This window comes from Rana temporaria, chromosome 13, assembly GCF_905171775.1.
Source record: "Rana temporaria chromosome 13, aRanTem1.1, whole genome shotgun sequence".
In the NCBI taxonomy this organism is placed as follows: Eukaryota; Metazoa; Chordata; class Amphibia; order Anura; family Ranidae; genus Rana; species Rana temporaria.
The window spans coordinates 114,109,138-114,123,692 of NC_053501.1; the positions used below are offsets into that span (position 1 = coordinate 114,109,138).

General features: G+C 43.1%; 1 protein-coding gene across 1 annotated transcript; it reads right to left on the reverse strand.

The window, feature by feature from the left end:
• Window positions 1–251: 251 nt before the first annotated feature.
• Window positions 252–997, reverse strand: LOC120920130 (low affinity immunoglobulin gamma Fc region receptor II-a-like). The gene is made up of 2 exons (XM_040332043.1): window positions 617–997; window positions 252–532 (listed from the first exon to the last, which is right to left on the reverse strand). Exons 1-2 carry the CDS (start codon window positions 969–971, stop codon window positions 252–254), a joined length of 636 nt encoding a protein of 211 aa, XP_040187977.1. The 5' UTR covers window positions 972–997.
• Window positions 998–14,555: the final 13,558 nt, after the last annotated feature.

The following is a 14,555-nucleotide window of genomic DNA, read 5'->3' on the forward strand; positions in this document are numbered from 1 at the left end:
CCCATCTATGGGGAGAAGAGTCCCATCTATGGGGAGAAGAGTCGGATACCCGGGAGGAGTATGTTGGATGGGAAGATTTTGCCGATTGCTTTGCTCTGCAATGGATCGAGGATTCTAGGAATGTTCTGTGATATGGATGAGCGTTAAGTCTCTTCTTTTTATTTCTGCAGCAGATTTACTTTAAAAGCATTTTTAGCGAGTTTGCCTTCCTCTGCATTGACCAAAGTTTCTAAGAGTTTTAAACAGAAAATTCATTTACCTTTCACAGAGATAAAGGAGACATCTGAGTGCTCATTCACAATCGACTCATTGCCAGAACGGTATATTCGTTTAGTACATTTGTAGAGTCCAGACTGACTCCTCCTTATATTAGGAATATGGAATGTGGAGTCAGATTCTGATGATTTTATCTCCTGATCATCCTTGTAGAATTTTGTGTGTATTGCAATAAAATCTTTTACATGATGACATCTCAGAGTCAGGGGGTCTCCTTCATAGATGGCAGATGGGGGTCTCTGCAGGATGACAAAATCTGAAATGTAATAAAATGATACTTTATGTTGTTCTATTCACACCCAACAATCTGTAATGATGGAGATGAGATGAGATCACTCACTTATTGTAACATTTAGGAAGACGGGATCACTGATATCACCACCGATGGTCTGACACTGGTAATCTCCTCTGTCCTTCTCTACTGAAGATCCAATGATATGAAGTCTCTGTTGCTCTCCTGGTATTGGTCTCTTATCTTTGTACCAGTGATAGGTCCGGGGGTCCTCAGTAGACGGCACATCACATGTTAGAGTCACATTGTCATAGAATAATATATTCCCCCAGATGGGTGTGAAGGTCACCACAGGTTTGATGGCCCCTCCTATAGAAGAAAAGAGATCACACAGAACACATAGAGAGCACAGTGTGCAGCAAAACACAGAGAGGTGATCACATCTTGTATGAGAAAAATACATTCTCTATAGAAATGGGAATGTTTGTAGTCCTGAGAACAGAGATTTTAACTCATCTTGGTTAATTTTTATTTTCAACAATGAAAACCATTCCCCTTAAAGTGATTGTAAACAAGCACCCTGTGAAACAATCCATTCAGTTTAAAATTAAAATGAATTGCAAAACATTTGTGTGTGTATATATATATATATATATATATATATATATATAAAAAAACATACATTATAAATACCTTCCCTTCTTTATAAGTGCTCCCATTCCCTATGTTCTCAGCTGCAAGAGCTGGGGGGAGGAAAAGCAGCAGCACACTGATCTTCCCAGTTAATGACTGTGCAGGTAAGTCGTGGCAGAACAAGTGATCATTGGGGGAGTTCCCAACATAGCTAGAGAACTGACCACGGTGTGCTCTCCTGCTTAGTGTGATCAGTTTTAATAGGAAAGCAGAGGGACTGGCAGGAACACCAGGGATTTCACCCAAGGGAAGCAATACAATGAGAACAGGAGACTTTCTCATGAAAGTTCATGGTACAGCAGACACATATCAGGAGTATGAAATGTTGGGGTAACAAACACTTTAATTCTTTCACTGTCAGAGCTTTTTGTGTGTGTTTGCACACATGTTTAAAAAATAAAGATGATTTAAAACCCCCGAAACTTGATATATTTTCTGAAAAAGTCCCTGGAGAATAAAATAGTGGCAGTTCCAATTTTTATGGCACACAATCTTAGCAAATGCGATATATTACCCAATTTTGGAGGAAATACAAATAATAGGGTTGCACCAAGTAAACAGGTAGCCTAAAATTTAGTACCCATCATTTTCTATAGATGACACTTTAAAACCCTTACAGGTCATTGGTTTACAGAAGAAGTGATCTTCCTGGGCCACATTGGAAGAAGAGGAATCGGTGGTGCGGTGTGTCACTCTGACACACTGCATCTCCAATCATGGTAAAGAGCCTCTGACGAAGGCTCTTTACCATGTGATCAGCTGTGACCAATCACAGCTGATCACAGCGTGCACCAGGAAGTGCCGATAGTCATCTTAACTCAGTTTGCACTGACAGGGAGAGCCAATCGGCGGCTCTCCTGTCAGAAGGGGGTCTGCGCTGATAATCATCACATTGAGTATCAGCTCAGTCCCCACCAGAGGTGCCTACCACATCTGCCAATCACTGCCCATCAGCTGCCAGTGAGTGCCCACCAAGTGCCAATCAGTGCCCATCACAGTGACAATCGGTGCCCATCAGAAACATCTGTCAGTACCTCATCATCAGTGCTGCAGATCAGTGCCATCTATTAGAGCCCATCAGTGCCGCCTGTCAGTGCCCATCAGTGCCACCTATCAGTGCTGTATATCAGTGCCACCTCATCAATTCTACATATTAGTGCCCTTTGTATAGGGTTCCCTACCCTATACAAAACAAAAAAGATAGGGGTTCCTTGCCTTGTACAAAACAAAAAAGATAGGGGTTCCCTACCCTATACAAAACGAAAAAGATAGGGGTTCCCTGCCCTAGACAAAACGAAAAAGATAGGGGTTCCCTTCTCTAGACAAAACAAAAAAGATAGGGGTTCCATTTTCTATACAAAACAAAAAAGATAGGGGTTCCCTTCTCTATACAAAACAAAAAATATAGGGGTTCCCTTCTCTATACAAAACAAAAAAGATAGGGGTTCCCTGCCCTATACAAAACAAAAAAGATAGGGGTTCCCTGCCCTAGACAAAACGAAAAAGATAGGGGTTCCCTTCTCTATACAAAACAAAAAAGATAGGGGTTCCCTTCTGTAACGGATTATGGACTATTCTGCCTGGACATTGATAATAACTGCAGGACTTGTTACAGTTGGATTTACCACATTGTATTCTGAGCACAAAGGGTTAACTGGACAAGTATCTTTTCATTGCTGGAATGCTAATGTTCCCTTCGCATAGATAATGAACCCTCTTTTGTGTGCAGGTAAACAGCCCCCCTGTGAGGTGTATGCTGATGGGGATTATGTGTGAGTGATAATTGTTTTAAAGGTTAATTGAATTCTATGTGCCTGGCCAGGAAATGTTAAGTGGGGTGAGGTGCCGAAGCGGCTAGAAACTGGCCAAGTGATTAATTCAAGGATATGGCATTGTTCTTGTAACAGTTGTAAGCAGATATAAGCAGGTGAAATATGCCAAATAAAGTCAGTCTGCTTGACCCCTCAAACGTAGCACGTCTCGTTTCTTGGAAGGGCGTTTGATGGGATATACCGGCGGTACCTGCATATCGCAGCTTGCCAGGGAAAAGGATGTCTCCAACGGCCGATACCCCTCACTACCAGTGGGTAGCCGTTACACCTTCTCTATACAAAACAAAAAAGATAGGGGTTCCCTGCCCTATACAAAACAAAAAAGATAGGGGTTCCCTTCTCTATACAAAACAAAAAAGATAGGGGTTCCCTGCCCTATACAAAACAAAAAAAAAAAGGGGTTCCCTTCTCTATACAAAACAAAAAAGATAGGGGTTCCCTGCCCTATACAAAACAAAAAAGATAGGGGTTCCCTTTTCTATACAAAGCAAAAAAGATAGGGGATCCCTGCCTCATACAAAACAAAAAAGATAGGGGTTCCCTTCTCTATACAAAACAAAAAAGATAGGGGTTCCCTACCCTATACAAAACAAAAAAGATAGGGGTTCCCTACCATATACAAAACCAAAAAGATAGGGGTTCCCTGCCCTATACAAAACAAAAAAGATAGGGGTTCCCTGCCCTATACAAAACAAAAAAGATAGGGGTTCCCTGCCCTATACAAAACCAAAAAGATAGGGGATCCCTTCTCTATTCAAAACAAAAAAGATAGGGGTTCCCTTCTCTATATAAAACAAAAAAGATAGGGGTTCCCTACCCTATACAAGACAAAAAAGATAGGGGTTCCCTTCTCTTTACAAAACAAAAAAGATAGGGGTTCCCTTCTCTATATAAAACAAAAAAAGTTAGGGGTTCCCTTCCGAAAAAGATAGGGGGTTCCCTACCTAATACAAAACAAAAAATATAGGGATTCCCTACCCTATACAAAATGAAAAAGATAGGGGTTCCCTGCCGAAAAAGATAGGGGTTCCCTGCCCTATACAAAACAAAAAAGATAGGGGTTCCCTGCCCTATACAAAACAAAAAGATAGGGGTTCCCTGCCCTATACAAAACCAAAAAGATAGGGGTTCCCTTTTCTATTTAAAAAAAAAAAGATAGGGGTTCCCTTCTCTATACAAAACAAAAAAGATAGGGGTTCCCTTCTCTATACAAAACAAAAAAGATGGACGTGTGTGGGCCCCATCAGAGTTTTTTCCATCGGTGTTTAGAAATAGAACATTTTCCGATGGAAAAAAAAACTATAGGAAATTCCTATTGTCTGTGTGCAACTCCGACGGAGAAAAAACCCATGCATGCTCAGAATCAAGTCGACGCATACTCGGAAGCATTGAACTTAATTTTTCGCGGCACGTCGTGGCGTTTTACGTCACCGCGTTTTGGACGGTCGGAATTTGGTCTGACAGTGTGTATACAAGACAGCTTGAACGGAATCCCGAAGAAAACTTCCATCGCACTTTAGGTCATCGGAAATTCCGATTGTGTGTACGGGGCATAAGGCCCATTTCACACTAGGGCGGTGGGGGCGCCGTGGGGTAAAGCGCCGCTGTTTTTAGCGGCGCTTTACAGTCAATTTCGCTGAGCTATTCGGCTGCTAGAGGGGCGGTTTTACCCCCGCTAGCAGCCGAGAGAGGTTTAAAACCACCGCAAAGCACCTCTGCAACAGCACTTTGCCGGCGGTATAGCCGCGGTGCCCATTGATTTAAATGGACAGGAGCAGTGTAGGAGCAGTATATACACCACTCCTTCACCGCTCCAAAGATGCGGCCAGCAGGACTTTTTTTACCGTCCTGTTAGAGCACCACTCCAGTGTGAAAGCCCTTGGGGCTTTCACACTGGAGAGACAGCAGCCGGTGTTTCAGGGCGCTTTGCAGGCGCTATTTTTAGCGTTATAGCGCCTGAAAAGCGACCCAGTATGAAAGGGGTCTAACAGAATTTTTTTTTACAGTGAAATAGACTTCAATGCTAATTTACTAAAACTGGAGAGTGTGAAATCTGGTGCAGCTCTGCATAGAAATCAATCGGCTTCCAGATTTTATTGTCAACGCCCAGGCCAATTTTCAGTTATTGCGCTTTGAATGACAATTGCGATGTCATGTAACACTGTACCCATATGAAATTGTTATAATTTGTTTCACACAAATAGAGCTTTCTGTTAGGCCCCGTACACACGACCAAACATGTATGCTGAAACTGGTCCGCGGACCAGTTTCGGCATACATGTTTGGTCGTGTGTAGGCGCGAGCGGGCCGAATTCCAGCAAACATTTGCCCGCCGGGCCTTTTCCCAGCAGACAAATATTCCTGGACGTGTTTTAAAACGGTCCGCTGGAATCCTGCCGCTCGGACATGTACGGTCGTCAGTACAGACCTACCGTACATGTCCGAGCGCCCGCCGTCCCTCGCATGCGTCGAATGACTTTGACGCATGCGTGGAAGCCTTTAAATGGCAGGCCCGCCCACGTCGCCGCGTCATCGCCGCGTCATCGTCGCGGTGATGACGCGGACACGCCCCGCGTATTGTTTACGCGCGGACTTCTGTACGATGGTTAGTACAACCATCGTACAGAAGCCCTCTGGCAGACATGTACGGTGAAAACGGTCCGACGGACCGGTTTCATCGTACATGTTTGCCCGTGTGTACCGGGCCTTAGTGGTATTTAATCACCTCTGGGGGTTTTTTTCCCCGCTAAATAAAAGAAAAAAGACAGGAAATTTAGATTTTTTTTATAGTTTGTAATCTTCTTCACTGATGTGCACTGATGAGGCTGCACTGATGGGCACTAACTTGCACTGATGAGGTGGGACTGAAGAGGCGGCACTGATCGGCATTGATGGGCACTGATAGGTTGTACTGATGGGCACTGATGAGGAGGCCCTGATGAGGCTTCACCGTGAGGTGGCACTGATGGGTGGTACTGATGGGCACTGATAGACAGCACTGAAAGGCACTGATAGACAATGATAGGCGGCACTGATAGGTGGCACTGATGGACACTGGTAGGCGGCATTGATGGGCACCGATCAGCAGCACTGGTAGGCACTGTTGGGACTGCACTGATAATCAGGACACTGATAATCAGTGTAGATGTCCCTTTTACATAACCTGGTTACCGGCTCTCCTCTCCTCATGCTGTCAACATGAGGAAAGGAGTGCCGATAACCGGCTTCTGTTTACATCATGATCAGCTGTGATTGGACACAGCTGATCACAAGGTAAAGAGCCGCTGATTGGCCCTTTACCTCAATCTGTGAAAAGCAGTGCGGGCACATGGCAAGAGCGATCATGGGAGGACATCATATGATGCCCTCCCAGAACTTGCCGGCTGCTCTGTAGCCGTCATTTGGCTATAGTACGGTCGGCAAGTGGTTAAATGAAGAAGCTGAAGTTAGAAGCTGATTGGCTACCATGCACAGCTGCACCGGATTTGGAGTGCTCCAGTTTTCGGAAATCTCCCCCCCCACCATATTTCTTTTCTTCCATATAAGGTTCTGCTAGAAATTCTCTTCTGAATGAACGATGCGACGCACATGCTCAACTCAGTGTATATCCTTGGCATGTCTCAGTGCCGGGATGCAGCAACTCGTGTGCACATGAGCATCAACCCAAGTCAGCCTACCAAGTTAGCCAAACCTGAAGACAACCAGGTGTAGATGACAGCTGTGGCAATGGAGTGACAAGGGAGATTATGGACATCGCATCGAAAAAGCAGCCCCTTACACATTATGGACAATTCCCACCCACCACAATGTGGATCCACTTTACATGGACACCAGCCAGGTTGTTTATTAACCACTTCCGGACCGCCACATGTACATATACGTCAGCAGAATGGCACGGACAGGCACATTGGCGTACCTGTACGTCCCTGCCTAGACGTGGGTCCCCCCCCCGGTAAATGCGGCGGTTCCCGTGGCTTCAGGAGCGATCCGGGACGACGGCGCGGCTATTCGTTTATAGCCACCCCGTCGCGATCGCTCCCCAGAGCTGAAGAACGGGGAGAGCCGTATGTAAACACGGCTTCCCTGTGCTTCACTGTGGCGGCTGCATCGATCGTGTCATCCCCTTTTATAAGGGAGACTCGATCGATGACGTCAGTCCTACAGCCACACCCCCCTACTGTTGTAAACACACACTAGGTGAACCCTAACTCCTACAGCGCCCCCTGTGGTTAACTCCCAAAGTGCAACTGTCATTTTCACAATAAACAATGCAATTTAAATGCATTTTTTGCTGTGAAAATGACAATGGTCCCAAAAATGTGTCAAAAATGTCCGAAGTGTCCGCCATAATGTCGCAGTCACGAAAAAAATCGCTGATCGCCGGCATTAGTAGTAAAAAAAATAAAAATAATAAAACTATCCCCTATTTTGTAAACGCTATAAATTTTGCTCAAACCAATCGATAAACGCTTATTGCGATTTTTTTACCAAAAATAGGTAGAAGAATACGTATCGGCCTAAACTGAGGAAAAAAAATGTTATATATGTTTTTGGGGGATATTTATTATAGCAAAAAGTAAATAATATTGCATTTTTTTCAAAATTGTCGCTCTATTTTTGTTTATAGCGCAAAAAATAAAAACCGCAGAGGTGATAAAATACCACCAAAAGAAAGCTCTATTCGTGGGAAAAAGGTACGCCAATTTTGTTTGGGAGCCACGTTGCACGACCACGCAATTGTCTGTTAAAGCGACGCAGTGCCGAATTGTAAAAAACCCTTGGGTCATTTAGCAGCATATTGGTCCGGTCCTTAAGTGGTTAAAGGGTTAAATGTCAGTTCACTGAATAATTTTAAATCCATTACAGGTTTTTGGGGATGTCTTAAAGAGGAACTAAACTCTCCTATCCTTTACAGCCGCCATCTTGGTCTCGGCTTGATCTGCAGTTACCAGCTATGCAGCTCTGATTCTGGACATTTGATGGCCTGACAGTTCTGCTGAGAGCTGAAATAATCAGACTAGTAACTGTAAGAGTTATTCAAGATGTGAGGAAACTGTAACTTGGTGTTTTTAGTTTCTGCTTTAAAGCTGTACGTGAGACTACAGAGCCACCACAGTTTCCTGGAAGGGTCTTGGTGACAATGTACAGACAATGTACAGACACAATCACCACTTGAAAAATCTACTTTACAGGGGTTGTAAAGGTTCATGTTTTTTCACCTTAATGCATCCTATGTATTGAGGTGAAAAAACATCTGATGTTTGCCGCCCCGCCGTTTTACTTACCTGAACCCTCGAAAGTCCCATGTCGAGAACGTGCTTGATCTCGGTCCGGTCTTCCCAGCTCTTCATTGGATAGATTGACTTACGCTGCTGTCAATCAACTTCAATGACGCGAGGGCCGGGAGGGCGGGCCTGAGTCCTGTAGTTGGCGGCTATGAATGCCAAATACAGAACTCAAGAGCGCGCCCGCAAAGTAACCTATTGGGAGAGAGCTTCCCAGAGGGGTTACTAGAAGCGGAGAAGGAGTCGAGACAGCCGCCGAGGGACTCCAGAAGACAATGATCGTGGCCATTCTGTGCAAAACGAGCTGCACAGTGAAGGTAAGTATAACATGTTTGTTACCGTATTTATCGGGGTATTGCGCGCTCCGGCGTATAGCGCGCACCCGCATTCCTGTGAAAAAAAAACATTTTAGTACTTACAGTTTTGGTGTCTTGCGCGGCGTCCATCGGCGGCCTCGTCGGGTCCGGCGTCCGTCTGCGGCTTCAATGGTGTCCTCCTCGTCGGGTCCGGCGTCATTCTGCAGCTATCGTGGTGTCCTCCCCGCTCGATCCCCGCTTCCCGCGCTGAGTTTGAACCACTGCGCCGGCATATACCGAGCGCAGTACACTCGGGTATAGTCGGGCAGGCTCGGCTCCTCTCACGGTCACGTCCTGTATCCCAGGACATGACCGCGAGAGGAGCCGAGCCTGCCCGACTATACCCGAATGTACTGCGCTCGGTATATGCCGGCGCAGTGGTTCAAACTCGGCGTGGGAAGCGGGTATCGGCGTATATCGCGCACCCATGATTTTGACCTGATTTTTAGGGCAAAAAAGTGCGTGATATACGCCGATAAATACGGTATTTAAAAAAAAAATTAAAGCTTTATAACCCTTCAACTTTGGTCAAAAATATATTTTTATAGATGTGTTTTCATCAATCTGTTTTGACCTGAAGAAATTGTAGCCCCCGAAATACTTAAATGTGTTTATTGATAAAAGGGGCTTTTCTTTTCTGTCTTTGACTGGAGACAGATGCATTGGTATTAAACACCAACAGACCTAAATGTGACCACACAAGCCACAGGAAGGCTTCTAAACACTAGAGCTACAACTCTCAGGTATGGACCTTGACATTAACTAGTGGCATCACAGTTTTCTGACAAAACTAAAAAGCCCAAATACAAAGACACGAGCCACAGGGAGATATCTTCGTAAAAGAAAAAAAATCTTGTCCACCAAAAAAAATAAATATATATATTTAAGGCTAGTTCTTCTGCCGGTCTAATCAGGTCATGTGCTTTGCAAAGATCTCCCCCAACTCTTCCCGTCTTCCCTCCATTTGGGTGACAGTAGTCCGATCAGCCCCCAACCCTGTCCACCTTTAGGAGATCCCTGAAAACTCATTTATTCAGAGAAGCCTATCCTACACCCACCTAACAACTATCCCCGAGCCACCCCCATCAAATTATTCTCTACAGCTATTACCTTTTGTTCCACCCCCACCCCCTCCCTTTAGAATGTAAGCTCTATGAGCCGGGCCCTCCTGTAACTTCTGTATTTAACTGTACTGTAATTGTGTTGTCCACCCTATACATTGTAAAGCGCTGAGTAAACTGTTGGCATTATATAAATCATGTATAATAATAATAATAATAATAATTTAGAAGTTCTCCGAAGGGCAACCATCAAAAACCATCTCACATTCACTTCAAAACACTCAAAAAATGTATTCCTAAAAATGTATTCAAATATGAACTTTGGAGGTTTCAAATCAATTTAAGCTTTACCCAAATTCAAATCTCAGTACTACGTGTCTTTCCAGCAAGCATTTGTGTGATACATTTAAGTTACATTTACTTACCGTATTTATCGGCGTATACCGCGCACTTTTTTGCCCTGATTTTGAAAATCGTGGGTGCGCGGTATACGCCGATACCCGCTTTCCCGCGCCGAGTTTTGAATACTGCGCCGACATATACCGAGCGCAGTACACTCGGGTATAGTCGGCCAGTCTCGGCTCCTTCCGCACTCAGGACGTGAGCGCGAGTGTTGCCGAGCCTGCCCAACAATACACGAGTGTACTGTGCTCTGTATATGTTGGCGCAGTATTCAAACTCGGCGCGGGAAACGAGTGGGGAGGACGCAAGGACGCCGCAGAAGGACGCCGGACCCGACGAAGAGGACACCCGAAGCCCGCAGACGGACCCCGGACCCGACGAAGAGGACACCCGAAGCCGCAGAAGGACGCCGGACCCGATGAAGAGGACACCCGAAGCCGCAGAAGTACGCCGGACCCGACGAGGCCGCCGATGGACGCCGCGCAAGACACCAAAACTGTAAGTACAAAAAAAACTTTTTTTCCACAGGATTCGTGGTCACTTTAGGGGTGCGCGGTATACACGGGAGCGCGTTATACCGCGATAAATACGGTAAATGTATCACACAAATTCTTGCTGGAAAGACCCGTAGTACTGAGATTTATTCTTGGTTGTGTGCAAATGTAGCTAACCCGCACTGCTTTTTCATAGTCTTCTATCACTGCATTAATGCAAAGCTAGTAACAGAATTATAATCAATGATCCAAACCCTTTCTTTCTCAGACAACTTGTAGACCAAAATGGTAAAAAAAATAAAAAAAATGTAGTATTTATGTGTTTATGATATATTATTCAATGTCAGCTCTGTACTCACCAGATTTTCCCACATTCAAGGCTGAAAAGCCAAAATGCACTTTTTAGAAAATGTTATGTACAATACATGTCATTAAAGAATATCTAATGCATTTCAATATTTTTTCTTATTTTCATTTTCAGTTAGATATTATACATTTTCTTTATAACAAAAATGTTAGAATCCAAATTTTCTTAGATCTCCAGAAAAGATCGGAACTGATGCTCTCCCTTATGTGACAAGCTATGGTTGGGAGAGATTGGGTTAAGCAACCAGACTTAATATTACCACTCCTCCAACATGTAGCCATCAATTTCAATTATATTCACCCCATCACTCCCCTTACACAATGATTGGACAAGTTCATTTACCCATCAGATCCTTCCATGCATCCATCATAACCACCTTACCAAGACACTTCTATTATGCCTTATGTAGCCTCCAGTCACCCCCCAACACCACCCCTTTTATGAACTTATTTTAATCAGCAACCAGACCGTTCCCATTCCTCCTTCTGCAGTTCCAGTCAACCAGCCACCAGAACTGAACTATGTATCCACCAGATCCCCCTTTGCTAAACTAGACACCTTCATTTAACTCCCTCATGGAGAGATCAGACCCTCTACCCACCTCGAGCTGTATAAGTCGAGTGGAAATACAATTCTGGCATCTAATTGGATAAAGGATATGATTTAGAACAATATCCTAATCACATGAGACAAGGGGCACTCAGCAGTAGAACCAGGACATGTACCCCGGTACCCAACCCTAGCATTGCCCCAACCTTTAACAACATTTTTCTCCTTAGAGATGACATCCAGCTATCTTCATCATTGACTTTTACAATAAAAACAAAGCTCTTCTGAAAAATCAAATTCCTGGTTCTGACTTATCTAGATTAATGTGAACCTTCCAGACTGAGTGACAAGACCATGAACACAGCTTACAATCAATGATAATATCAGCGCAAGTCAAGAAATGTTCTGCTTAGATGTCTTCTGTAGCTCCTTTCTATAATGTGCAATCCACCATCACTGAGAATGGATACTAATTAACAACTGTAACATGATGTACAGCATTTCTCATGGAACAAGAGACTGAGCTCATACAGTGCCCATTGAATGGTGAATACGATGGAAGAAGAAGACGAAGAAGAAAAAGAAGAAGAAGAAGAAGAAGATTGTACATTGTCCACAACAGATGCCATTATAATGAGTGTTCTGTTCTTTACATCGAGCCTCTAAGAGGTTAATAGTAATGAGTTATTTTATGTTACACACAATCTCAAAGGAAAGACAGCGATACTTTGATATTCAAAACAAAATAATAGAATACTAAGAATTAAAAGAAGAATAAAAATCATTGTACTTACATAGAAACACGATGGCGAGAAAGACAGACATGGTGGCCGAGACTTGGAAGTTGTGACGGTCTTTCTGAGAAACAGAAGTTATGAGCGTCTTCTCACTTCCTGAAGGTTATTTATGGACATTTCACCAGACTTAACACCAATGTTGTGAGAATGTAGAAAGAGGCTATCTGTGATAGCCAATAAGATTTTAGTTCTGCCTTATCTGATATGATATGCTAGATAAAACTCATATGACATTTTAGGGTGGGTATTGCTGGTCTTGTAACCAGGTTTATTGGCCTAGCTGGATTACCTGATAGTAAGGACCTTGTTTGGAATCTTATGTTGCCATTATGGGAAGGTATGGCTTACATTCCTCTCTCACTGAATAGTAGACTCGGGTGACACCATCAGGCACTTCTCTGCGGTAGATGTACCAATAAGAATTGTAAACTCAGGTTACACCCAAGGGGCAATCTATTGGTGACGATGTACCAATAAGAATAGAAACAGGTGCTGTTTTGGGGTAGATGTAGCAATAAGAATTGTAAATTTAGGATACAACCTATAGGCAATCCTTTGGGGTAGATGTGCTGATAAGAATTGTAAACGTAGATTACTGGGGTAGATGTACGGATAATAATAGAAACAGAAATAGAAATCACTTCCACTGCTACTTAGTGAGGTGTATGAAGTACTAATCTACCCGTCACTGCCAGAACCTCCATCACCAGCCACCGTCACCACTTCCTCTGCCAGCTGGCTGATTCTCCTTCTTCTTACACTCGTCTTGCACATTTAAAATGATTTTACTGTTCACTCTTTAGCTTGTTAACCCAAGTCATGGATTTAACTCACTGGATACACCATGACTTACTATACATCACTTTACTGTCCTTCTGCCCACCTCAAGAAAACAACACAAGGCAACTTCTTCTTTGAACAAGAACTCCGTTTATTGAAATTGATTTGCAGAATACAGTTGAGTTGGCACATTATTACAGAAGAATTCCTTTACATAAAGGATTTCACTTTACGCTACATTTGTCTCTACATTGATTTGGCTGTTCTGTTTCCCTAGTGGTACTGCCTATACCTTAAAATCAGGAAAGTTGTAATATATAAAATCCATTCACTTGGTTGCCCAAAAACAGGTCCCAAGTGTGATGCTCCCGGTAGAACAGTTTACATCAGGGGGTCTCAAACTGGCGGCCCTCTAGTTGTTACTGAACTACAAGTCCCATCATCCCTCTGCCTGTGGGAGTCATGCTTGTAACTGTCATTCTTGCAATGCTTCATGGGATTTGTAGTTCTGCAACAGCTGGAGGGCCACCAGTTTGAGACCCCTGGTTTACATAATACACAGATCCTCACTGTATGATTCTGGTCTTCCACACCGGACTGCACCATGAGGCTCCCCCTGTATATATATAGCCTCTGAAGAAGGGAGGTGCCACACACATACAGGGGAAGACATATCATACAATTAATTACATTAACCCCTACATGCATCAGTCAGAATCTAAAAAAAATAACACAGTAACAGGCATAAACACAAGCCTACAAGATTTTACAAAAAGAAGATTGGATAAACATATGAAAATGATCCTACAATGTTATCTGCTGGCTAAAAATAAGAATATAACATTTTAATATATATAAATTCTACTTTACCTGACCCTTATTTAAAAACATAAAAAAGCCAATGTGGGTTCATTTACTAAAACTAGAAAGTTCAAAATCTGGAGCAGCTTCCAGGTTTTTGATAAAGTTTCATTGAACAATCTGAAGTTAGAAGCTGATTGGCTCCCATGAACAGCTGCACCAGATTTTGCACTCTCCAGTTTTAATAAATCAACCCCCAATATATACAAAACCCCCTTCATGTCTTCTTTAGTTTTCAGAACTTAGAATAAACAACGTGATTAGTAAAGTGTGACATTTGTGTTTTGGGTCTTTTCTCAGTTTTTATGTTAAGAAAAACACTTTATTTCCTTCCTGTTATTCTCTCCTCCATGTGTGATCTCACTGACCACTTCTACTTCTTTGTCCACGGCTTACTGTATTACTCATTATTTTAATCACCCATATATATATATATTTTTTTTTTTCAGATTAATCAGATGAAGTTTTTTTGTGAATATTAGTTTATTTAAAAAAAAAAAAAAAAGATGTTCCTTTGAATTCAGCCAACACTTTTTCCATGTTCACTTAGATGTTTCATTGAGGTCCTCA

Bases quoted from the DNA above. Each gene is read 5' to 3' on its own strand.
- LOC120920130 (XM_040332043.1), bottom strand. From the start codon at position 971: ATGTATTTTTCTCATACAAGATGTGATCACCTCTCTGTGTTTTGCTGC. The intron at 533-616 runs GTGAGTGATCTC...ATTACATTTCAG, and splicing joins CTTCCTAAATGTTACAATAA to ATTTTGTCATCCTGCAGAGA.